Source organism: Carettochelys insculpta, chromosome 5, assembly GCF_033958435.1.
Source record: "Carettochelys insculpta isolate YL-2023 chromosome 5, ASM3395843v1, whole genome shotgun sequence".
NCBI lineage: Eukaryota > Metazoa > Chordata > Testudines > Carettochelyidae > Carettochelys > Carettochelys insculpta.
Window position 1 is genome coordinate 29,371,982 of NC_134141.1, and position 27,014 is coordinate 29,398,995.

A 27,014-nucleotide genomic window follows, 5' to 3' on the forward strand; every position below is an offset into this window, starting at 1 on the left:
GAAACTACAATACCCACCTAAGGAAGTGAAGAAACTGATTGAAAGAGCCAGGTGTGTACCCAGAAGCCACCTGCTACAAGACAGGCCTCACAAGGAAAGCGAGAACACCACTGGCCATCACATACAGCCCCCAGCTAAAGCCTCTGCAGCACATCATCAGAGATCTGCAACCCATTCTGGACAACAATCCTTCACTCTCACAGACCTTGAGGGGCAGGCCCGTCCTCGCCTACAGACAGCCTGCCAACCTTAAACAAATTCTCACCAGCAACTATAGACCACAACACAGTATATCTAAACCTGGAACCAATCTCTGCAACAAACCTCCCTGCCAACTCTGCTCACATATCTACACCAGCGATATCATCACAGGACCTAACATCAACCATACTACTGGGGCTCTTTCACCTGCACATGTACTAATATCACATATGCCATCATGTGCCAGCAGTGCCCCACTGCAATTTACATTGGCCAAACTGGACAGTCTCTCTGTAAAGAATAAATGGACATTAATCCAACATGAGGAATGGTAACATACAAAAACCTGTAGGAGAATACTTCAGTCTCCCTGGACACTCAGTAACAGATTTAAAAGTAGCAGTCCTACAACAAAATAATTTCAAAAATAAAATGGAGAGAGAAATCTCTGAGCTGCTATTCATTTGCAAATTTGACTCCATCAATCAAGGATTAAACAGAGACTGGGAGTGGTTGGTCCATTACAAAAGCAGTTTCTCTGCTCTTGATGTTCACACCTCCACATTAGAATACGACAATGGGCCACATCCCCCCTACGGATCTAACTTTTCTTCCCCTCTCTTGATGGCATACAACAGATAATGGGCCATTTCCACCCTGACTCAATAGACCTTGTCAGCTCTGGCCTTCCCTTTTACTGGGACCCCACTCTTTAAGTCTTCGTCTGAACCCCCATCCCCACTCATGTATCTGATGAAGCAGGTGTTTGCCCACAAAAGCTTATGCTCCAAAATATCTGTTAGTCTATAAGGTGCCACAGGACTTCTTGTCATGTCCCACAAAAGCTCATCACAAATAAATCATTTTGTTAGTCTTTAAAGTGTTAACATTTCTGCTGTTCTGTTTTCTTAGCTGAAAAGGTTAACTTAAAGAATAGAAAGTTTGAAAAATATTAGTGGGGGGCTGATCCCAGGTGAGAGACTTTTTTTTAAAGTTAAGTCACTGAAGTGCTTCTCTAAAAATACTTTCTTTTACTCTCCAGATCTATCAAATCAGAAATGTTTATTCCTGTGCTCTTTCAAGTCATTTGAGGCATAGAACAATCATGTAAGCACAGGGTGGGTTCTAATAGAAGAGTGGGAACACTACAGGGAAGAAAACTAATTTTACCTTTTTGTCTGAGGGTGCCCACTGTTCCATTAGTCTAGGACTAATGGGAAATAGCAAGCAGTAATAAAAATCTTCCAAGAAATTTGGGGTGCAGGGGAGGATTGACATGAGACACAAAGCAAAAGTTTTTTCCAAGCCACTTATTTTTCTATTGAAAGGTTTATTGCAGACCATAGGAGAGACACTAGATGGATATATTTTCAAAAATGTGCGAAATGAAGTGAAAAATAACATATTGTGGAGGCCAATAATGGAAGTTGGTTAACACCATGTAGGTACATGGTAGTTCTTGTTGTATGATCCTGCTGTATTCTAGAAGTAACCCTTGCACCTGGTCTAATGAACTCTATGTACCCCAAGGATTTTCAATAGACATCTGAAGTCCTGAAATATAGCTGACAAAAATCAAATATTTCTGGGTAGATAATAATACTTTTGTACGCTATAAAAATGACTGTTCTCATTATTATTGGAAGTGGTGTCTAGGAGCTCTACTACGAGGACCCTGTTGTGCTCAGCTCTGTATGAACACAAAGTGTATGAACACAAAGTCCACCTATTGGACTTCCTACAAAGCTGTTATATATAAATAGAATTTTATTCTAGGGTCATCAATTACCATTGACTCAAGCAATTAATTTAAAACAAATTAACAGTTAAAATTAGTCACAGTTAATTGCACTGTTAAACCATAATAGAATACCAATTTAAATGTATCCATTTTTATATGTTCTTTTTCCCCCACATTTTTAAATGTATTGATATCAGTTATGATGTGGGGAAAACATCCAAAATATTCATAATTTAAATGGGTATTCTGTTGTTTAACAGTATTATTAAAACGGTAATTAATCGTGATTAATTTGTAATCTTACAATTAATTGTAACTGATTTTTAATTGAGTCATAAAATATACCACCTTAATCAAATTTCATGCATGCCGCTGTTTAGCTCAGGGTTGGGGAGCCTTTCTTGGGTCATGGGGCTATTGACCCAAAGAAAAATCAGTGCAGAGGGGGCCCCACATAAAAGTGAGAAGTAAAAAAACCCATAACAAAACACAAAACTATCAGGGATGTGGTCCCTAACTGAGACCTCACTTCCCTCACGCTGTGGCACCACAGGCAGGGGGATGGATAAAGGGAGGCTCAGACCCAACCCAGTTCACTGGGGCAGCCCCATCTCACACACTAAATGCTGAACTCCCTCATTTTTGGTTCCACCCTAGGCTCCCTTAAGAGTTAATCCACAGTTCTAGCTCTTGTGCTCTGGGGCTGGTTTGGTTTGGCTCTTCTCTCTGGAGGGAAGTGAGCCCAGCTAGCTCTGTGGGACAGGAGCTGCCGTGTGATGCTTTGACATATTCTGATGACTAACTTTGGGCCCCAGCCCACAGATTGAGAAACCTTGTTTTAGATTACCAGAATGGAGGAATGGCTGAACTGGTAAAGAGAAGCAGATCTGAGTAATTGTATTCAGGGAGTGAGGTAAAATGTGGAAGATGAAACTGTGGGAAATGAAAGGGATAATTAGAAGTCCAAACCCATATAGCAGCGGACAGAGAATCAGAAGTCCTTTCTATGTGATTGTGTTAATTTGAAGTAATAGTGTACTTCACATTTATTTTTATGAAGGAAGTGATTAAGAAAAACATTAGCAAGGGCTGTGGTAAAACACTGTGGAACACAACCTTAATTTACAAGTTGCAAAGATCTACAATTCTGAAGCTCTGTTCCAATGTGGCTATTCAGTTAATGTTTATACGTTCACCAGTTCTGAGTGTGTTTTTTAAAGCTAATTGTGTATTTTGAAGTAACGAACTTGGATTTTGTTTAAATTACATATATGGTGGGAAATTAAGAATTGTAACAAATTGAGTTGCAGAACTAAAGTAATATATCATTCTGGCATGAAAAGTCCTGACACCTTGCTGTGGTTCCAGTTTGTGAATTTAAAGAGACTCATCTCCTCATTTACAGCAGTCTCTGTTGGAGGGTGGGAAAAGTATTAAAGGATGCTTTAGAATTCTTTGGTAACAGGAAAATATTTTTGTATAGTGACATAAAGTTAATACATTTCTCTATATCACATTCTAAGAATGCTCAAATACTGCCTGTGACCAAGGAAGACTGGAATCTTTCTTCCTTGGCAATTGATTGCTAAGAGAGGTTTCCATAGAGATGTCAGACCACATGAGAATTTTGCTATGCTAGTATTAATATTTAAAATTTAGAACTGTGTTCAGTAAGGTAACAGCTATTGGTTTCTTTTCTGCAATAGATATTGAGTATTGTATCTTTATTGTTTGTACCTAGTTTTTTGTCATGTCTCCATTTTGAATACTATGCTAATTTTATAACGTAAGAAAACTCACTGGAGTCAATTGTGAATACAATTTCTAAAGAACGTTTATAGTCTGGAGTTACTATCACAAAATTTTCTATAATTGAGGGTACGCATATCCTGAAATTAAACATTTGTGGCCAGACTGTCAGCTCTTTTGGGGGTTAGGGTTGCCCATTCAGACTACAGAGCTACTCAGTTGCAGTTCAGGCTTGGGCAGGTGCTAGGGCTTTGGCATTCTCCCCTCTCACAGAATCCCAGGGCTCAGGCTGAATCCCAAGCCTAAACACCTGCAGTTAAACAACCTCATATCTTGAATCCTACAAGCCCGAGTCAGCTGGTGGAGGCCAGCTGTAAGTATTTAAATGCAATGTGAATGTACCCTAAGAGCAAAATTTAGCCCACTGTCAGGCTGTGTCTTCACTATCCAAAAACTTCGAAATGGCCATGCAAATTTGAAGTTTGCTAATGAAGAACTGAAATAGATATTCAGCACCTCATTAGCATGCGGGCAGCCGCGGCACTTCGAAATTGACACGGCTTGCCTCCGCACGGCTCGTCCAGACGAAGCTCCTTTTCAAAAGGACCCCGGCTACTTCAAAGTCCCCTTATTCCTATCTGCTAGTGTAGACGTAGCCTCAGTGTATTATATTAGGTAGGGAGTCTGCAGAAAAGAACATAACTTCTGTTTTCTCCTGAGGGTTATGATAAAAGCTTAAAAAAGAAGAAAGGCAGTAAAAAGAAAGCAAATTTTTAGTAGTCCCATTTGAGTCTGAGTTAGGATTCTGTTAGCTTAGTTTCTTAAGTGAAAATATTTGAGAGAATTTGATAATGTTTATCTTAGTTTCAGTGTTCTTGAAAGATTTTCTTTTGGTCCTTTGTATGATATCGGCTCATTTACACTGTCCTACATGTTTCTTATCCTAACACCATTGTGGCGTATTTTACCATAGCAACTAAGGTCTAAATTATATATAGGTTGAACCTCTCATTTGGTCCCAAATGAGAGAATTTGCTGGACACACATTACCAACACTTGCACTGCTTACTGACTCTTAGAAGACACTTGGAGTAAATTACAGCTAAATGACATCACAGAACGCTGAGAGCCAGAACTGGTGACTGTAAACAAAGTTTATGGGACTACAGGAAATTTGACCACATCCATGATAAATGGTCATCCAGCTAACTACAATCATGCTGGATTACCAGCGTTGCTGGAGAAGAGAGTTCCGGATTGGAGAGTTTCAACCTGTAGTCTTGTGTTTAGAGGTGTATAAATAAGCTGTATTTAAAAAAAACTAAATAAAAGCCAGATCAAATTAGGCATACAGTAGGAGGTCTGATTTAAATCTGAAATGTGTACGATCCATTTATCCTTTCTGTTCCTGCCTCTTCTGTATTTTTCCCCCCATTGGGGAAGGAGACTTTTTAGGGCATAGATAGGGAACTTACTGGCTGATGAAATACCATGATTCTTCATATTTGAAGTCAAGAGTTTACTATAGAAGTGCATATTAGTGTTACAGAAATTACATCTAAAACTGATAGTGTTTTCACAAGCAAGCCTTTGGGATTGTAAGCATCAATGCAGCTGAAATTCTTTGGCTATATAGGATGCAGATCTGTTTTGTAAGCATAGGACTAGGTCAATCCATTGCTAAAAGTTGAATAATAATTTGGGAAGCGACAAATGGAAATAACTCTTCAGTACACATCATTGTTTTTGTTAACTTTATCCTATCCCTTGCCTACCTAACAAACTAGTTAATTTAGCTTGAACAAAGTATTGGTTTCACATGTCCATTTGACTCTAGGTGTTTGTGTGCTCTGGTTTACAGTTGTTAAAGAATTTTTGACCTTAGCAGTACTGGTTGGGGCAGCCAAAACACCACCAGCTGTCTTGTGTACACCATGCAGGCCTAAAAGGCAGTGCTTCCCCAGTCCTCTTGGCTACGACTACACTGCATTCCCCTTTCAGAGCAGCAATGTAAATGAGGGAGGCTGCAAATGAAGCGCTGATTTACACATCATCTTTCTGAAACAAAATCGGAAGAAGGGTTCTTTTGGAAATGCCAACACTCACACCCCCCCTACCCCCCGAAGGAACTTTGTCTACATGGCTGCTTTTGTTTTTGGAAAAGCGTATTCTGGAAATGCCCTTGTGTGAGATTTGTAAATCAGTGCTTCATTTGCATTTTTGATCTTTCTCATTTTCATTTCTCCCCTGAAAGGTTCTCTGTGCCTTAAATATTGAGTCTGTTCTGGTATGGCTATGATCTGAAGAAGTAGGTCTGTCCCACGAAAGCTCATTACCTAATAAATTATTTTGTTAGTCTTTAAAGTACTACTGGACTGCTTTTTTGTTCCCATGAAAGGGGAATGTACTGTAGACACACTCCTTCAGTTCTCTCCTGCCTCCCATGATGGTTGTTGGATCTCTTGATCCCAGCCTCTGCCATCTGTACTTGTTTCCTGTGCAGAGTTATTTAGTTTGGTTAACAATAACCAGTGGTGGGGGGTTTTTTGTTTGTTTTTTATCTGGTTCTGCTATCCATTTTGGGTACTAGCTCTAGTATTAAAGATATGTTGTGATCTCTGGGTTTCAAACTCTGTCTCGTGGCATCGGCATCATCATCAGCAGCAACCATGAACTCAGTGACTGTTGGTGTCTGATGCCTCCCTCACTATTTCCTTCCATCTTTCCCTGTGTGGTGTGGAATTGCTTCGTTTCTGTAGACTAGCTCCGCACCAATCTACTATATCATCTACCCATTCTCTGTGGGGTCTGCCTCTCCTATCTGAACCATCCATTATGCTGAATACCAGGATCTTGATTTTTTCATTCATCTTTCATTCTGCAGATATGCCTGAATAGCTGTAACTTCCGTAGTATAACCTTTTGCAGCAGGTTCTCTTCTGGCTGTATATTCCTAAATAATTCCTCATTGGTGACCTTCTGCGTCCATCCTACGCTCAGGATCTTTCTGTTACAACTCCTCTTGAACGCCAGTATCTTCCTCTTGAAATCTTTCCTTATCACCCATGTCTGACATCCCATACAATATGCTGCTGAATACTCATGTTTTCAAGATGCTCAGCTTTGTTCCTAAGCTAATCACTTTGCTTTTCCAGATCTTATCCATCGCCTTCAAATTTGCTCTTGCTTTTGCTAGGTCTTTGTTTGTGCCTGCATTCGTAATCTTCTCTTCGAGTGCTACTCTATACGCATTCCCTATTTCCTCCTCATATAGCTTTGCCATGTCTCTTCTTTTCTTAAACTGTGACTTATACTTTCTTTCGAGTTTCATATTGATGTTTGCAATCGCTAGACTGTGGTCCGAGTCTATATCCACTCCTTGGAAAATTACTCCCTGCTGTACTGATGTTACCCATCTTTTTCTTATCAAGATCATATGCGTCATCTTCTTGGACTTTCCGTTATTCAATTGCCATGTTCACTTCTCACAGTCCTTTGGTTGGAATCTCGTGCTCCATAGCAAACTCTAGTAGTTTCTTTCCTTGTTTGTTTCTTGTTATCCAAACCTTCCCATGACTCTCTCCCAACCTTTGTTATCTGTTCCAACCTTCACGTTCCAATGTCTTCCAACGATCAACACATTTGTCCTCAGTATCTCCTCTAGCATCTTTGTCAAATCTTTATAGACTAGCTCAATCTCTTCCCTCGTACTGTCCGACAGGGGTGCATACACCTGAACAGGTTTGCTTCAAATCTCGCTATCATCATTCTTGTACTCACCAGTTTGTATCCTAACAATGCTCCTCTAGGTCTTTTGCTAAGAAGGAATCCAACTCCTGCCTCATGCTTTGTTTTGTTCCGTGACCAGAATTGCAAACTGTTCCACTCTCCTCTCTAAATGCACATTTAACACATTTGAGAGTCTAACATCCTTTATTGAGAAATTGCCTGAGGATACAAGGGAGGATCTCAAAACTAAACTCTCTCATTGTTTATACAGCCCTCCAAGCCTCTCTGGACATGGCGACCAGATCTCTTGCCACAGCAGTTGTAATGAAGCAGGCTTCCTGCCTACACCTCTTTGAGTTCCCTAAGGAGATACAGAACAGGGTTGAGCACTTATCATCGTTTGAGAGTAAAAAGTAGGGCTGTCAGTTAATGCATGCCTAATACCTGTGATTAACATAGCACAGATTTAACATGGTAAAAAATTAACATGTTAAAATCACAGGTGTTAACTATTAATTGACAATCCTAGAAAAAAGTGGTTACTGGCCCAGCAGTTTCAAGGTGGTGGGAGACGCCTGGTAGCCCTGCCACTGGGAGCTGACTGGGGTGCAGAGCCCCACTGGCAGCCTCAGGAGCCCCAGCGGGGGGGCAAACCAGCTGGGGCACCGAGTCTTGTTGGCAGCTGCGGGAACCCTGGGTTGGGGCAACCTCGCTGCTACAGGAACCCCAACCAGGGGGCAGCTCCACAGCTGAGAGCTAGCTGGGGTGCTGGGAGCCCTGGAGCAGCAGGAACCCCTGTAGCCCTGTGGTTAATCCCAGGATTAATGGCAATAAATGTTTTTAATTGCTTGACAGTCCTAGTAAAAATCTTTTTGAAAAATCAACAGATACATCTGTGCACACTCTAAACTTACTTTAAAAACCTTTGGTTGTATTTGCCACAACCCAAGAAAAGAAAAAAGACATTTTAAAACCAAAAATTTAAATCCTCTCCTTAGCTCCGGAGGGCTCATAGTCCCTATGACCAAGGAAGGAATTAAAGGCAGCCGAAAAGATGCCTGTCCCAAGCTATATGTTTAATTAGCATGATGTTCATTTCTCACATTAGGCAAATGTGTGTGTTGGTGCTCATCAGCAGTACAACTGCTGTGTTTTATGCAAATAAGCAGAGAGGAGGCTGGCCCTCACTGTTCTGCTGGGGAATGATCCCATCTAGGACTTCTACATCAGCAACTTCATACTTCTGAAAGTAACCTATGGGTGGGGGGTGGAGTGGCTCAAAATAGACCAGCAGATCAATTGAGCAGGTTGTTGTTCCATCACCACTAGTGGTGCTGCCACCCAAGGACAGGAATGTTCATTTTCCAGCTCTGACCAACTCCTCAGGCTTGCACCAAGGTACAACACAGTAGCCTTGGTACACTGACAGATGTGTTTTTACTGCTGTGGTCAGAAAGCCTGTTGTATGCTTCCTCCCAAACAAACCCATTTGCTCTCTGCCCAGAGTTCCATGCAAGATCAAACAGAAACCAGTTTTACACTGATTGCCTTTGCTTGGCTCCATTAATAATGGTTTTTACAGCTGTTACACCTTTTAATCAATCCCCAATATTCCTTCTGCTCCACACAGGCCTAGTTTCATAGAATACATGGTAGCATTTGTTGAAATGCAGGGCCATAAAGTCAGGCAGAACTCAAGCACTTAACTCATGGAGAGAAAGGTAGGCATAGGAATCGCTCATGTATTTTCCCTAGCTTACTCTGGGCAGTCACAAGTCACAATATGAGAACTAGTTGCAGAGATTTGATACAGCAGTGGCTTGTATATGCTTCAATGCTTAAGTGGACTTTGGATCAGTCTTCTAAACATAGGCAGATGACTTTGAGCTGTGATTGCTGATCAGTGCCTTAGCAAGTAAGCTGCCATTAACAGCAGGAACTTGTGGCAGTACAAACAGTTACTACCTGGGGCAAAAATAAATTACAGTCCAGAGTTTGGTGTTCAAGATGGGTCAGAGGTCATGGGAACTGCAAGCAGCATGCTGCCTCCACCTTATACCATGCCTGAGATTCGGAAGGAGAGCATAGGGTCCACTGCTTAATGAAGAAGGAAAGATTATATGGCAGAAAATGTGGACATGGCACCCATGCTTAACAACTTTTGTTTCAGTTTCACCAAGAAGTCTGGAAAACATGATCGAAGAGGGACGACTGAAAGAATTGGGTTTGTTTAGTTTGGAAAAGAGAAGACCGAGAGGGGACATAACAGTTTTCAATTACCTAAAAGGGTATTATGAAGAGGAGAGAGAAAAAAATACTCTCCTTAACCTCTCAGGATAGGACAAGAAGCAGTGGGCTTAAATTGCAGCAAGGGAGATTTATGTTCAGCATTAGGAAAAAACATCCTAATTATCCATGTGGTTAGGCCCTGGAATAAATTGCTTGGCTAGGGAGGTTGTAGAATCTCCGTCATTTGAGATATTTAAGAGAAGATTAGGTAAATATTTGTCAGGGGTGATCTAGATGGTGCGTGGTCCTGCCACGAGTGAAGGGGATTGGACTCAATTACTCTTGAGGTCCCTTCCAGTTCTAGCATTCTATAATTCTAAGAATTTTGGTCTCCTGATCTGGCACCAGTTCATTTTGGTATGATGTAATAATACTGAAACTCATGAGCTCTGTTAAAACTCCCAGAAGAAATTTTTACGAAGTGGGGATTTTGTTTGCTTTGTAATTCAGATTAATGTTAGTTAAACAGTTAAACATTTTACTGTAAAGAAAATACTTTTCATTAAATTTGTACAGAGATCTATTTGCACATAATGGATATGTGTCCATCTACCCCCTTGACTGGAATTTGTTACAAAATAGAATACTGTGTCATACCAACCGTAAGAATTCAAAAAGTTCATTCCTCTGCTTTATATTAGTTTGAAGGGTCTTATTTCTCCATTTTGTAGCAGAGCATCTTAATTTATTTACTGCCGGCAAATTATTTTTTTTGGTGTTCAGCCTTTCTTGCATTTTTCTTAGCATGTTGGCAGAGTTCTGTGGTTATTACAAAATGGGTTTATAAGGAGGATTTAAAGAGAGTATGCACTTATACTAAATAGTTGGCTCCTTCCAAAGCCTGAGCGTATTCTGTACACATGCCATTTTACTCTAGCTATCTTTCAAATGGATATTCCTACATTTAATCATGTAAAATAGGTATTTCCCAGTTTAAAGGAATGGAGCTCACTGGAAGTATTTACAGTCCATTTGTAGTGTGGTGTATGTCACTGCTGGAATAATATGCTCCAGCACTTGGAGGAAGATGAGATCAATTGCTTGTGAAAACTTAGCAATTCACATGTCTCCTTAAGGTAACTTGAAAAAATAACAGGATTTCATTTAAAAATGAAAATGTATAATGTGATTTAACAGGTCTTTAATTCTTCAGGAAGTCTATTTTGTAACATTCAAATCCTTACTACATTGTTGGTGAGATAAACCTTCAAATACAGTATGTCTAGCTTTAAATTTTATTATTTACCAAAGTGCTACTCACCAAAATAAAAGGACAAGCATTTTTAAAATTAGTAGCCATTTTATGCAGTAGACTCCTAGAAACATTATTTATGTGGTTAGTGGTGTGTGGAACTTTAGAGCCGTTCTACTTACTGTGTGAATACATGTGTATTTTTTTCCATTCTGTCTTCATGAACTTGCCTAATTTTGTTGGTAAATACTAGTTTTTTTAGGATTTACTTTTCAAAAGCTGTGCCATTGAAGTCAATAAGAATTTTGTCATTCACTTCTTTGGGGCTAGACTTAGATTAGTATCTGGGGAAAAAAAAAAACCTTCCTAATCTTTTTTGTTTCCTTTTACTGTGGTCTTACTTGGGAATTTTGCTGTTAACCCAAGTATGAGCAAAACTGAGACAGGTTCACCTTTAGATTTGAAACTTTTTAGCATCTTTCTAGCAAAAGCTTTGCATATGCATAATTCTTTGTTTTTAATTACAAGAGTTTTTCAAATCCTTGGTAGCCAGTGAGACAAGAAAAAATTGCAAAGGAATATAAACGTGGTTTTCAGAAATGATTTAGGACTCTAAAATCACTTTTGAAAATAGGATTGAGGGATCTTAAGTCAGACACTTTTTTTTTTAAATCTGTCTCTTGATTTATTCCATGTAAGAGTAGAAATACTAATTTATAACTTTTTGTTCCCAAAGGTATCCAGAAAATGGTATAGTAGAAATGGGTGCCAGTAATCTTCGGCCACGAGCAAGAACCATTTTGAAGTGGAGTGAACTCAATGTGGGTGATATGGTGATGGTTAACTACAATGTAGAGACTCCAGAAGAGAGAGGATTCTGGTTTGATGCAGAAATTACCTCTCTGCGTGAAATCTCAAGGACTAACAAAGAAGTTCATGCCAAAATTCTTCTGGGGTAAGATTTTATTTTTGAAAGCATGCAGTGCAGGAAAAAAGTCAGCTTTCAGTTTTGGTTTCATTATATTAAAAACTTGTACATTCCGTTTTACCTTGTTTCTGTCTGGATCTTGAAATTACTTGAATTATTTAACAGATGGAAACATTAAGATCAATGCATTTGGAAGGTGAGTGGTTTTTTGGAGATGTGATTTTTGTGGTCTTATGCGTAGTTGGTTTGTTTTACACTAGTGGCTGATTGAATTGTCAGTGCTAATCTTACTGTATGAAGAGTTACCTTGATCCCATTGGCTCAGACTGGTAACATGTTTTCCTTCCAACACTATCAAGGCTGAACCATCCATTTTCTGTTGTGTTTTTTGTTAGTTTGTTTAGGCCGGGGTTGGCAACCAAAATAGCAAGAAGAGCCATTTTTTTTCCTGAGTTAAGTAAAAAACTCAATAATTCAAGATCTGCAATGCATGTGAATATGAGATGGTCTTTAATAATATCAAATCATACTTTTTGTAACTCTTGTTTTTAGAACAGCGCACACACAATGATTTGTACTATGATGCATATTTACCACATGATGTTCGCAAACTTTTTACATATTTTATTTCCTCACACTTTACAAGTGTGTTTGTACCAGTCTTCTTGACTTTCACTTCTGAGCCTTCTGTCTTTCTGGAGGATGCTACAGTCTGAACAATTTCATTTTTGTTTTTATGATCATTGCACAGCTGCTCTGATGCTTCGATAAATCACTCTTTTATGTATTTGCCTTTCCTCATTTCATGATCTCTTGAGTTGTTACAAAACTACCACAGTTATGCTACCCGGTGATTTCACCCACGTAGTGAACGTATTCTCACTTTGCTCTGCTTTATGTAGCAGCTCCTCCATGGCTTTTTTTTTTTCTGGCATCTCCAGCTGGATTCTGTTTGGCAAAAGTAATGTGTTTTTTGAGAAAATTCCTCTCTGTGACTGGCCTCTCAAGGTTGCAGAGGAATGGGTACATTCAGCTTGAAAATCTCTGTTTCATCTTCAGTTTTCCTCTTTTTTGAAGCCAGTCCAACCCCACTTTAATTGTGCCAGTTGTACTTCAGGTTTAACTTCAGTTTTCTTTCTTAACATGGGTGTTGCCCTGCACAGCAAGAATGCACAAGCTTGGTTTTCTTTTTCAAAATCCTTTATTAGCAACATGATCAAAACACAAGTAAGCTGTGTCTACACGTGCACGCTACTTCGAAGTAGCGGCACTAACTTCGAAATAGCGCCCGTCGCGGCTACACGCGTCGGGCACTATTTCGAAGTTAACTTCGACGTTAGGCGGCGAGACGTCGAAGTCGCTAACCTCATGAGGGGATCGGAATAATGCCCTACTTCGACGTTCAACGTCGAAGTAGGGACTGTGTAGATGATCCGCGTCCCGCAACGTCGAAATTGCCGGGTCCTCCATGGCGGCCATCAGCTGGGGGGTTGAGAGATGCTCTCTCTCCAGCCACTGCGGGGCTCTATGGTCACCGTGGGCAGCAGCCCTTAGCCCAGGGCTTCTGGCTGCTGCTGCGGCAGCTGGGGATCCATGCTGCATGCACAGGGTCTGCAACCAGTTGTCGACTCTGTGTATCTTGTGTTGTTTAGTGCAACTGTGTCTGGGAGGGGCCCTTTAAGGGAGCGGCTTGCTGTTGGGTCTGCCCTGTGACCCTGTCTGCAGCTGTGCCTGGCACCCTTATTTCGATGTGTGCTACTTTGGCGTGTAGACGTTCCCTCGCAGCGCCTATTTCGATGTGGTGCCGCGCAATGTCGAAGTTGAACATCGACGTTGCCAGCCCTGGAGGACGTGTAGACGTTATTCATCGAAATAGCCTATTTCGATGTTGGCTTCACGTGTAGACGTAGCCGTAGAGTATCATACCCCACAATGCACTGCACACATTAAAGGGAAATACCCAACATTTCGAGATGATGTATCCTTTGCTATTTAGATATGAGTTGTTCTTTTTGGGCTTTTAGACATCACTGTTTATCAAGAATAATTGGGAGGGGTTTTCTTTACTTTGCAATTATAGTGTCGGGAGCCACAAAGAAGTCCTTAAAGAGCCACATGCAGCTCCGGAGCCTTAGGTTGCAGATGCCTGGTTCAGGCCCTTTGGGAATCTCCATCTCCTAAGAGGTGACCGTTATCTTTGGCAATCCGAACAGACTTCTCAGTCTGGTAGTGGAATATTTAGGGTCAGATGGCTGATAGATTAATAGTGGAATTGGAGAAAACAAATTCTTTGAGATTTCTGCATGGGCATATTCAGCTGTTTGTCTGACTCTTATGAAAGGTGCTTGAGGACAGCACTTCAGAGGCTGACTTTACTTTGGAAAACTCTGTACAGAATTTTGAGGTGAGCAATGAGATTGCCTTCTGCCCCTTTCTTTTTCCTTTAAGGCTATAATTGAGGTTAGCTGAGTTATATGTTGACTTCATGTTGGATTTTCGACAACCTTCTCTTCTTCCATGCTAAAGTATTTTTGCTAAACCCTGAAGCAGATTCCTTAGCAATGAAGGCTGTAATTAATGCCTTCGGAATACATTTAGAACATTTTGCTCAACACAGGACTCTTCATATGAATGAAAGCAATGTATTTTAATCTGGATATCGAAATTTCTCTGAAGGATTATTAGAAAATAGTATGCCTATTTCACGTAAATATCCTTGATGTTAAACTTGAAGAACTATCTGTTTCAAAATTTTGTCATTACCCATCAAACTGCATCCAGATTAGATGCAGAATTTGGGAAAGCAATAGTGTATTTGCTGTTTAAACAGATTTCAAACCTCTCCACTTACACTACTGTTTGTGAGTCACCTGAATGGAATATAGGTCTGCAGCCATTTGAAGAAAGAATGGTTATTTGGATTGTAACAGTTGTTCAAGATGTGAGTGTAGAAGTGTACTTCTGACCTGTTTTCCCTTCTTCATGAGAGTTTTAAGGATGTGAGAGTAGGGGGTCTAGTGTGTGAGGGTGGTGCCACTCTTAAATAACCTGAGGAGGGGCCACAAGTAGGCACATGTCACACATGCTGCCCCAATAAGTAAGTCTGCAAGAAAACTTTTTCAAACTTTGCTGAGTTGATTGTGTACATATCCAAGTGTTTGCAATTCTTGACTTTCAAGATGCATACAGTAAACCCATGATTTTTATGGACCCCAATTTAGCGGACTTCAGGAACAACTGGATCCATTGTTCCTGAAGTCTGCTTAATTGGGGTCTGTAAAATCCTATGTGCCCACCTTCCCATTCTCCCCCAACAGACTTAGCTCTGCAGAGCTGCCGCCACACACTCCTCCCATTAGGGGTGGGGCGTGTATGTGGGCAGATGGCACTTGCATACAATCACTACCCCTGGCGGGAGGAGTGTGTTGCAGCTCCAGTGGTGGTGGTGGCTCTTGCTGCTGTGCATGGTATGGCTTTTTATATGGTTCAAAGTCATCCTTATGGAGGCAGCATTGCAGCCTGAAAAGGTCTCATCTGACCCAGCACTGAGAATTTCATCTTCAGCTTGTAGTGTGCCAGTGCCGATGAAGGACAAAGTGCCTCAGCATTATGCTTCATCGGCAAGCACCCAGCACCCAAGGAGGCATCGGTCTCAAATCCTGGTGCCTCTTAAAAAAGGAGTTTTGAGAGGGGTGGGTCCTCTCTGTCTCAAGACAAAGGGTGACAGCAATGGTGAGACCTGAGCATGTCCATCCTGCATCAGTGTCACATCCTGTTGATCAGGAGGTCGAGTTCAAACCAACAGTCACTTCCAGTTGATGGCAGGGAACTTCATCTCCTCATGACCCCAGAGGCTTTCAGGGCAGCACCGATGCTGATGCAGGCCATGGTGCCTTTCTCTCTTCGCACAAGAGACCCCTCCTCAGGGTACATAGCCACTTGGCGCTCATCCTGAGGGAAGCCAGTGATGATGTTCAGGACCCCAACACTGACTCTTGGCACCATATCAACGGCACCATGCAGGTGCTCTCAGACAGTGCCAACCCTACACAGGCACCAAAAGGCATAGCATTCTCATGGTCTGTGGCATTGGAGACCTCAGAGTTGTAGTTTGACTCCTTCCACTCCAGCCACCACTCCCTCCTGATGCAATAGCCTGTCCAATGGCAACCAGGTCCACAGTGGCCTTTCTGGATGCCCTGGGCTTATCATGAGAGCCAGGGACAGATTCACCATCCTCGTTCCAGGGCTTCCTCAGTTGCGTCTGCCTCATTTGTGCCACAAGCACCAATAGAAGCACTGTCTTTTGCTTTTGGAGCATCTATATAGGCATTGACCTTAACACAAGGGCTGATGCCTTTGGTACATAAAAGCATAAGAACAGCAATACTGGGTGAGACCACAGGTCCATCAAGCCCAGTATCCTGTCTTCCGACAGTGGCCAATGCCAGGTGCCTGAGAGGGAATGAACAGAACAGGTAATCATCAAGTGATCAATTCCTTGTTGCCCTTTTCCAGCCTCTTGCAAACAGAGGTGAGGGACACCAACAGCTAGACCTTTGATGCCAATGCATTCAGCACTGGCTACCACCACCTTGGTGCCAAGTATGGCACTGATGCTTCCAGGCATGCTTCCCCCAGCTCAGCTGGGAATAGCGCCAGCACTGACTTCTCAAATTGCTCAGGCTTCAATCGTAGCAGCAGCAGTGCCCAAATCACATGGAATTTGGCCCTAGAGAGCCCTCAGGGCCTGAGGGTACAGGCCAACCTCCTGGGAGCAATTTCCTCTTCCTTTGTCATCAAAATCACAATAAAATCAATCTGAAAATAATCAGTTATTTTGCAACAAATTATTACAACATAATGTTGCAACACTCATAGATTTGTATGAGAAGAAACTCTTATAAAAATGGATGCCTTGCCTTGAAACTTTGGGTTGTGCCCTACAAAGCCTCGAAGCATCAAATCATGACCACCAGAACCTGGCTCCCCTGCACTAGCCATGTCTAACTGGACATTAGATTTGGTCAAAGCCATAAATGGGTAGCTGTAACAACACTGGTGGGACTGTTGTGGGTATGTGTGAAAATGAATCAATGAATCCACGTGTTGGTTTTTTTATTGTATTCCCAATAAATGTGACATATTGCCTTTTCCCCTGAAAAGATCCTGTGTTCTTCTAATAAGCATAAGCCCCTGCCCCACGCAATCATTATTCACAGATCCTGCTGCTGGCCGGTTTCCTAGTTGCTAGCTGCTCACCCACCAGCAGTGGTAGGTGGGGAGTGAAGGGGTGGCGGTCCAGTGGCCAACAGCAGGGGTGGGTGTGCAAGGCAGGTGACAGGGCAAAAATATAGCAAAGTGCTGGCCACTCTCCTTCCTGGTCTGTCTGTTCATCCCCGTGCTGTGGGCAGGTGCCAGGTGGCGGCTGGTTACATGTCACCTGTGCTGTCCATCCATTGGCCTTTTATCTACTTCCCCTCTGACTGTCCTCTCTGTGTTTTTGTCCCGTTGCTTCCTGATTCCCACCTCCATGCTCCTCCGTATTCCCAGCCCATTGCCAGTGATGTGTGAAGAATCGGCCTCTTGGAGTGATCATCTCAGCACCAGCTTGGATTGCATGCTCCTTTCTTTTCCCACTGCCTCTTGCTGCGACAGCACCCCACCAAAGCCCTAGATCTTCCAGACTTGGACACTGGCCAAGAGGAGCTGAGCTATTCATGTGCAGCCCTGCACAGTGCTAGCATGGGGAGGCCTCTCCATTCTTTAGCTAAGAGTGGAGTTGTGGGGAAGTAATTTCCATCCTGCTCATGTCCCAAACCTTCAAGCTCTACAGCAGCCCCCAGGGCAGAAGTCTGTTGGCCGGACTTGCTGCAGTCTGTCTCCTTAGGCCCTTGTGATCAGTTCTTCCTTTTGACATACCCCCTTCTTGCCCACGCTATAGGCGGGGGACAGGAGGCAGCTGGCTTATGTTGGAAGCCAGGAGCACCCAGGCCATGTTAGCTGCCTTTGGACACTATGTGGGCAGGAAGTGAGAAGCTGCTTCCATCTCAGAGCAGAGCAAAACAGGTACCTGAGATCAGATCAGTTCCGGGACGCCTCTGTCACGTAGACTTGGCATAACACCTAGGTGCTGAGCTCTAATATGACCACAACGCCAGGTAAATTCATCTTACTTTATACAAAGTTTATAAAGAGAAAGCAAACTCATAATTTGTTTGTCCCCATCCCCAGTAGCAGTTATCTACACTGGGTTTATTAATAAACAAAGTGATTTTTGTTAAGTATAAAAAAGCAGGATTTAGGTGACTGCATGTGATAGCAGACAGATCAAAGTGAGTTATTAAGCAAATAAAACAAAGCACTCCAGCTAGGACTAATACACAAGAAGAAATTGTTATAAATCATAGTTTTTATTGCAGGTCTTTCTCAGGCCAGAGATATCCTTTCGGACCTGGGCCTTGCCATTCTCCACCCTTTGTTTCCAGATGTTTATGTGTATCATCTTGGATGGAGAGGCAGTTTGCAAAGCCAGCTGAAGACACTCATTGCATACTTCCTTTGCTTTATATAGAATTTCCCAAGGGCAGGACCCTTTCTTCAATTCACCCTACCCCTGTGCAATAGTATAAAATTCAAGATGGGTTCCAAAACTATGTGACATGGTCGCATAGCTTTGTTAAGCTCAAGTATAGTCCAGACTTATATGAAAAGCAAGAGTATTCACAGATCATTGTCCAAAATGTTACGTAAATTATTTTGCATCAAGCATGTTTGAGCTATGTAATTCACATTCACAGGCATATTTTTGTAAAGAATGTGGGGTGCAACATCACAGGGAGAATACCCACAATCATAAATTATTCTTTTAAATACTTTGTATATTTTCTGGCTTCAGGGCATGCTTGGTTAGATACCAGACATACATTGCCTAAGGATCAAGTTATTTCAGGGAGATGAGTGGCTTTTCTGGCAGCAAACTGTAAATAGTGTAGCACACTTTAGAGAGGGTTACATAACTTACTGCCTTGCAGTAGAATTCTTCCTGAGGCAAATTATCGGAGAATTCAGCTCCATATTCATGTGGTGTCATTGCGAGATTGGTTTATATAATAAAAATAAAAACATTACATTAAAAACCACAGTTCGTCATTTTTTTGCTCTCTAGTGATTTGCACATTCTCTGAAGGTAACCAAAACAGCTATAGAAGATCCAGAAGGTATCTTGATAAGTACCGTCAACCAAAAGCTTGTTTTAGTTATAATTACCCAGTCTGGTAACGTGTAAGATGGCAGAGCCCAGTCCTGCTTGCTATTCTCTTTTTATGTTATGGAAAACGGTCCCGTTCCTGACCTTGTTTTAAGTTACGGTAAGAGGAAGCTGCATAGAAAATTTGGTGGTCCTAACTCTTAATTTAGTGGGAGTTCTTGAACGAGCAGACCTGCAGAAACACAGAATATATAGATAGTAAATGAGGAAGGAAATTAAAATGGAAAATATTGGTATGCAACCAGGGTGGTTGGTTTAAATAACAATATAAATAATTCAAAAAATTCATTGTTTTAAATCAAGTTACCAAAAAACCTAAGACTGACTGTGCTTAGAGTGCACTCAATTTGGAAGAAACCCCATTGAACTCTGGCACTTTTGGTTTTTGAGAAGACAAGCATAGAAAGGGGTTCCTTTGGAAAACCTGAGTTACGCTGAAGTAAAATAGGGAGTGGACTTATGACAGCACCAATATGGCCTGTGGCCATGCTGGCTAAATATAAGGGGCAAGCATTATGTAATATAAAATAAGAAAGTGACACTCAGTGGCAACTGGCAACTCTCTGAATTTCTCTTTTTGCAGCTTTGTGTATTGTATCTTCTAAAACTAGTGAGCTAATTAAACAAGCCATAACGATTAGTCTAAGCTAACCTTTTTTACCCCCTAGAAACATCCAATACAGCAAACAGGTTGGGAATTATTTGTCTATCACATTATGCTATAAGCATAGAGTCTTGAAGAATCATTATTAGCATTGCAAAGTGAATTATTTAAGTTACTAATAAGTTGATCTACTCAGTCATATCCACGTAATTTTCTGCCAATAAGTAGTTTTCCTTATGTTTTGTTCTTGCAGTTAGACCTTGCATCATTTTCTTGCCCTGCTTACACTTGACATGTTCTCTTCTTCTACTCAGGGAGTGAATTTCTTCTGAATAGTCCCAGGAAGAATGTCTCTATGCCCAGAAGCCATAAGATTTTCTATGGTAAAACAGTGGGGGAATTGAGGAAGCAGTGTGTGTTCTGAATAATGTGTCCCTTTTTTTCTTTCTATGCTGCTTCTGTTCTTTTCTAGATATTGTCTCTGTCCTAAGACAATGTCTTAATTAACTCCTTTTCCATGCTTGGCCAAGATCAACCATCACAAAAACACAGAAAAAACCCAATCCTATCTCTTATATGTCTTTCTTTGCACATGTTACTTTTTAGTCTGCTGAGAAACAGAAATTAAAAGACTAGAACATTCGAGAAACGAGCTAGTAGTTATGCTGGACAGACTAGAGCCGTTAATTTATTTTTATAATCCTGTAAGTGAATGTGTAGCATGTTTGTGATGAGATTTTAATGTAACTCTTATTTTTAAATGAGAGTTCTAGTTATACATCTTAAACAAGATGTATTTAAAAATGTGAATAGCACAGAGAAAAACAGTAAAAATGATTAATGGTATGGACTATAGTCCAAATAAGGAGAGATTTAAAAATAGTGGAACTGTTCATCTTAGAATAGAGACAATGAAGAAAAGAAGTATGTAAAATCACAAAAGGTGTGGACAAAGCAAATAACACAAAAATTAGATAAAAAGGAAATGTTTTTTACCCCTTGTTGTAACACAAGAATCAGGAATCACCCAAAGAAATCAATAGGCTGGAGATTTAAAGCAAACATAAAACAAACATAAACAACCATTTATTTCACATAAAATATTAAAACTGTGGAACTTATGGCTAGAGGATTGTGTAAAGGTCATAATGGCAACTGGATTCAGAAAGAATTTGGTAAATTCGTGAAGGATCAGTCCATTGATGGCTATTAGTTAATATAGTCAGGGATGCAACCCCATGGTCTTAGCTTCCCTAATCCTGTGGCTGCTAGGTTCTGGGAATGGATGATAGGGGACAGATCACTTGATAGCCCTGTTCTTGTGCTGTTGAAGGATATGATGTTGGCCACTATCAGAAGATAATCTGATGAAGTGAGTCTGTGCTCACGAAAGCTCATGCTCAAAACTTTTTTGTTAGTCTATAAGGTGCCACAGGACCCTTTGTTGCTGTTACAGATCCCGACTGACACAGCTGCCCTCCAGTACTTATCAGAAGGTAGACTACTGGGCTAGATAGATGATCCTTTATGATCCAGCAGGTGGGCGGGGGGGCCCCACTGCAGCCATTATTATGTTTTAATAGAAGGATAATATTTATTGGTCTGTTTGGATCTCTTCTCCTTTCTCCTGTCCCCCTAGGAACCCAGCTGTCCTTTTAATAATAGTTTTTGTACAGACTCTTTGACTCCTTTAGGCCATATTCATTTTACTGCAGTGGCGGTGGGTTAGGTCTTCCCTACCCTCACTCTGGGGAACCTAACTGCAAACCTTAATGTGAGAAATCTGGGCTTTGTTTTTGTTCCTGTAGAACCACTGGGGCTTGAGTCAAACCACTTTCATGCTTGGGCCACAGATTCTGCTGCTCATATGCAAGTAGATCACCGGTTCCACTGCTTCTGACCGTTCCATTGTAGCCCTAGCTTTACCTTCTGCCTCAAAGATCACTTTTTCCCCATGCTCTATTGCTACAACTACAGTCAACAGAGGCACCTGACCTTTGTCCCCTTCATTATAAAAGAGGCTCTCTGTGAGTGTTGTGGAAAGTTCCTTCCTCTTTGTCTGAAATAGCCTGGATACTAATGATTTTAATTGTCATACAGGAAAGAGAGGGGCTGAGGGGTGTATGTTTTGAAAGGGCTGAGGTATGCTACCAGTAAGAGTGATGGTGGAAAACAATTTATGCATGAGTATTTAAATCTAAACACATGAAAATGTTAAGATAATTGTGGAGAAACAATAAGAAAAGGGAATCAGCTTCCAGATCATTATTTTTTTTTCCCAAATGAAACTACCCACTGAGCTGCTTCTCTCTGATTGTTGCACTGAATTATGGTGATGAGCAAATGGAGACCTTTTGAGGAGCTACAAAATTGGAATTCTGCGGCAGTTACTTTGAGTGTAGATTTTTGCTATGGCATTTTCAGCCTCATTCACCAAAATCATACAACACTCTCTATTTAATCCTAGATTAGAAGCCTCTTCTTGTTTGCTCATACAGTTACTTTCAGGGAGCAGAATTATTGAACTGGTGGCTTTTTTTTTTTTTTAAATGAAAAAAAATCAGTTCTTCCTTGAAAAGATGGTATTTAATCCATTTCCTGAGAAAGAGTTCAAATTAAATCCATCTATTTTCTTCTCCTTTGTCCTCCTAACTTCAGTGAGAAAGCAATCTCATGCTTTTTGGTATGAAAGGGCTTTAAAATCTATCTATACTAATTATGGAAGGCCTATACTTCAGAGGAGGACTTACACAGTGCTTCAGGGCCTCATTACTCACTCTCTTTGTGGCTCTGATTTAATACATACCAAACATGCAAACCAGCCACTGAGAGGCCTGCTGGCAACATAGTTTTTCTGTCTGAGGTCCTTCAGAGTTTTGGACAGAGAGCCATACAACTTTACACTTTGGCACCTACAGTATGGTTATCTGAAAATTGCAATTATTTTCCTAAACACTGTAATAAAAATATTTTTTCTCCTTTGTTGGGCTTTTGGTATTTTTGGTTTCATTCAAGATAAACCACAGAAGCAAATAAAATTAAAATTACTTAAAATTATGTAAGTACATGCATTGTCCCTTATTATGAATCCTTGTAGTTGTTTCTTTCGCTCCATAGGAAATAGATATTATAAAGTATCATTCTTTTTTCAGTAATGTTTAGCCAGTGTATGAGAAAATTTAGTTTCTGTTTTTGGAAAGGATGTCTTCATGTATGAATAGACTGACCCAACACACATCACAGTATTCTTGATTTAAAATGTGCTAACATTTTCCACCAGGTTGTTTATTTAGGGCATGTCTATACTTACCCGTGGATTGACACTACATAGGTTGATCTTTCAGGGTTCAATTTAGTGTGTCTAGTAGGGGTGTGCTAAATCAAATATTGCTGGTGCTCCCATTGGCTCTGGTAGGGGAAGTTGATGGGAGTGTTTTTGCTGTCAACCTCCTGCTTTAGGGATGGTGGCAAATTTCAAATCAAGTTACATCGACTCCAGCTACGCAATTAACAGAGCTGGAGTTATGTATCTGAATTCGAACTTACCTCTAATACAGATCTGGCTTTAGGTTTTGACTTTGGATGCCATCTTCTGGGGGTCAGGATATGATAATGCATCAGTCCAGCAGAGGGGGGTTTAAATTCTGATTGGTGTAAGATGCACGTTTCCTCCACACTTTTGGAACGAGTGGGGCTAATATATAAAGTCATTCCTGGGTGAGTGGATGCCTCGATAATGAGAAATAAAAAGTACAAATTGGAAACTAAATTCATTGCTTGGGTTGAACATTTTGATCCTGTAGCCATTTAATAAGCATAGCCCACAGAAGTCAGTGAGACTATAATCTTGCAGGATTTGGCTATACATAGTAGCACTCTGAACAATCCCTAATTGGCTTTGGTTACACTACAGCAGTTTGTTGAAAGAAGTTACAGTCGGAAGAGATTTCTCAACAAAACTTCGGTTGACACAGTGCAGCCACACGCAAAAGCCAGTTGGAAGAGTGCTCCGCTCTGTCGACTGCCCAGCTGCACTCCGAACAGAACAGGCACCCAGAAGCACAGCAGACAGGTCCGCCCATTGTTCTGGATGTCCTGTCTGTCGAGAGAAGCACCTTCCCCAAGCATCCACACAGCTTTTTTGTCTCTAAAATCTGTCAACTGCAGTATTATGCGTTGTGGCTGAGAGGCAGAACTCTGCCAGCAAAAGTGCTGAGTTTTGTCAACAAACTGTTGACAAAATGCATTTTGTGTGTGGACATTCCACCATTTTTGTACACAAAAAGAGGGTTTTGCCTGCAAAATTTGATAGTGTAACCATGGCCATTTAATTTTATATTGTAAATTTGAAAGTGGCAAGAAATCCACAAATAACAGGTGAAATGGCATCTTGGCACAATGAGGGACTAAAACTTTCTGTCAGTCACCCTTTGGAGTTAAAATCAGTTGGAAGTGGGAGGAAAATTAAGCTCATTAATGTGCTCTATCACCTCATTTAACATGAGTATTTTGTTCTTTGAAGTACTACCTATGCACCATTGGAAGTTTGTTTGCTGCAACACTGACAAAGACCCCACGAAGTCAAGGGTGTAAGAATGTGTAAAATGACATGCTGTGTGTTGGGTGTGCAAAGTGGGGGGCAGGTCCCCGTAGGCTGCTGAGTCTCAGGCTTATCCATCTTATTAAAATGTTGAAATATGTTATTGTTTTTATGTGTGTGTGGTCACATTTATATACTGATAACGTTTTTACATTCTACATACTTATTTTCTTACTTGTATTTGCTTTTTTATGTGAACATAACCAAAATTTCCATCAGTTTGGATTACATTACACAGATTGTGAGTAGGGGCCCTGCTAATTGCAGGGATGAAAAGTGGGGCCTGATGTAAAATGTTTGCTCAACCTTGTTGCATGGGATCATGTTATATTTGGGGCACTAGTTTTCTGAAATATTAAGCACCCCAAGAAAACCAGCATTAAAATGAAACTTAACAAGAAGACAGGAAAATTGGGAGGGAGGGTTTTTTTTTTTTTTTTAAACAACTGATTACCATATTATTTTTCTTTCTGTTTAAATTTAGTAGAACATATCATCACTGTTCATTGTCACTTGTAACAGTATATTATATCATTGCCAATAAGGATTCTTTTAGGTTTGTTATAATGTTTACCTGCTTGTTGGGTATTTTTGATCTTGACTGGTCAGCTATTACTATCTTTTGTGTGGTTTGCTGTTGGTAACTTTGGATAACAAAATAGTATTTTAATGTTTGAGAAACAACTGAAAAAAAAGAAATACTTTTAATAAATGAATTGGTAGTTGCTGCCTTTCATGTTTTGCGCTAGCTGGTCTGCAATATAATACTCCTTAGCATGATATTTAATTTACCTTTTGCTGATTATTTGCTGATTAAATTATTGTTTTGCCTTTGTTCAGTTACATCATTATGCTAAATTTTTATTGTCAGTTTAGACCAAGTTGTTCAGTGCTGCCTGTAACGGTTGTGACTTTTAAATTGAGCAATAAGTAAATATAGCTGCTGTCCAAAATTCTGTGGATTTTTAAAATCAAAAGAGGCACTGATTATTAGCTGTAGCTCTTACCCAGGGTCTATAGCTTACAGCAACAGGAGTCACAGAAACAAATTTAAATGTGCTCTCTTTCCACCCCCCAGAGGCCCAGAAGATGTAATAAATGATTGCAAAATCATTTTTATAGAAGAAATGTACAAGATTGAAAAGCCAGGAGCTTATCCACTGACATTTGGGGATGGCGATTTCAAAAGTATGCTTCTTTCTTTATATGTTTGAAAATGGTATTTTAAAACTACATATTCAAATGTTTAAAAGTCATAGTTGATAATAATGGTACAACAATGCAGACTCAGTAATTTTAATCGATGTATGTTTTTATGTCATAATATAATCATTATTAGACAGGCCTTTGACTGTGTTGACACTTTTTTTTGATGAACTGTACATTATATGGAAACACTTGTAAATGGATTTTTGATGTTTCTAACTGTCCATCCCTAGACAAACCCACCCTCCCAGAATGTTATGAGCCGGGAAGTGAGGGAGGACAGCTGATAGTCCTTTGATTTCTAGTGGACGCCTATCCAAATCACAAAAACTGCCATCACACTTGGCATCTTTGCTTATATTCTCAGCAGAGGTCAGGTAATGAATGGGCCTATTGCATGAGCTACACTTCAGTACTGACTTCCTTTGAGAGTGAAAGAACATTAGCAGGTAGTATGAGCAAGCTTACATGGGCGTTGCTTGTGTTGTGCCACTTCTGAGAAGAAATAAGAGGATTTCAATCTCCAGAGCCATCACTTGGCCACCTTTGATCTTATATATATATAAAAAATTGGAGATACACATCTCCTAGAACTGCAAGGGACCTCCGGAGATATCTAATTCAGTCCCCTGCTCTCTTGGCAGGACCAAACACCATCCCTGACATCTGTTTGCCCCAGCTCTAAATGACCTCCTCAAGGACTGAGCTCACAACCCTGGGTTTAGCAGGCCAGCGCTCAAATCACTGTGCTATCCCTCCCACTTCCTGGCACTAAATTCACTTCAACAAAAAGGAGACTGGCTTATTATCAGAAGGCATGATATAAAGTTTCACCAAAATCAAAATTTCTACACAAATTAAAAAGGTATCAGTTAATTGGTGTTTGTCATAGAAATGTGAGATTGGAGTAAATCATCACTAGTGCTGCTCTTTACTGCAAGAGATAAGGTGCCCACTGTTCCTTTCTTCATAGTACACTATAGTGAACAACAAGAAGTCTTATGGCACCTTATAGACTAACAGATATTTTGAAGCATAAGCTTTTGTGGGCAAAGACCCGCTTCATCAGATGCATGAGTGCGGGGGGGGTGGTTTCTGAAGGGTATTTAAAGAGTGGGGTCCCAGTAAGAGGGAGGGCCAGAGCTGACAAGGTCTATTCAGCAAGGTGAAAATGGCCCAGTATCAACAATACTTATCAAAAGAGGGAAAAAGAAAGTCAGATCAGACAGGGGGATGTGAGCCTTTGTCAAAGTCTGATGGGGAGATAGGAGCACTCACAGCAGAGAAACTGCCTTTGTAAGCAGTGAACCACTCCCAGTCTCTGTTTAATCCATGGTTAATGGAGTCAAATTTGCAAATAAATTGCAGCTCCGAGATTTCTCTCTCCATTTGATTTCTGAAATTTCTTTGTTTCAGGACTGTCACCCTTAAGTCTGCCACTGAGTGTCCAGGAAGATTGAAGTGTTCCCCAACAGGCGGTGGGGGTTAAGCCTGGGGAGGAGGGG

The 27,014-nt window shown here is 40.8% G+C and overlaps 1 protein-coding gene across 3 annotated transcripts in view; it reads left to right on the forward strand.

The window, feature by feature from the left end:
* Positions 1 to 27,014, forward strand: part of UHRF2 (ubiquitin like with PHD and ring finger domains 2) — a 129,925-nt gene that overhangs the window by 46,580 nt on the left and 56,331 nt on the right. For all 3 annotated transcript variants that reach the window (XM_074994878.1, XM_074994877.1, XM_074994879.1), the window contains 2 exons: positions 11,638 to 11,856; positions 25,382 to 25,491. In XM_074994878.1, the coding sequence (XP_074850979.1) occupies positions 11,638 to 11,856; positions 25,382 to 25,491 (329 nt within the window). The remainder of the gene's footprint in view (positions 1 to 11,637; positions 11,857 to 25,381; positions 25,492 to 27,014) is intronic.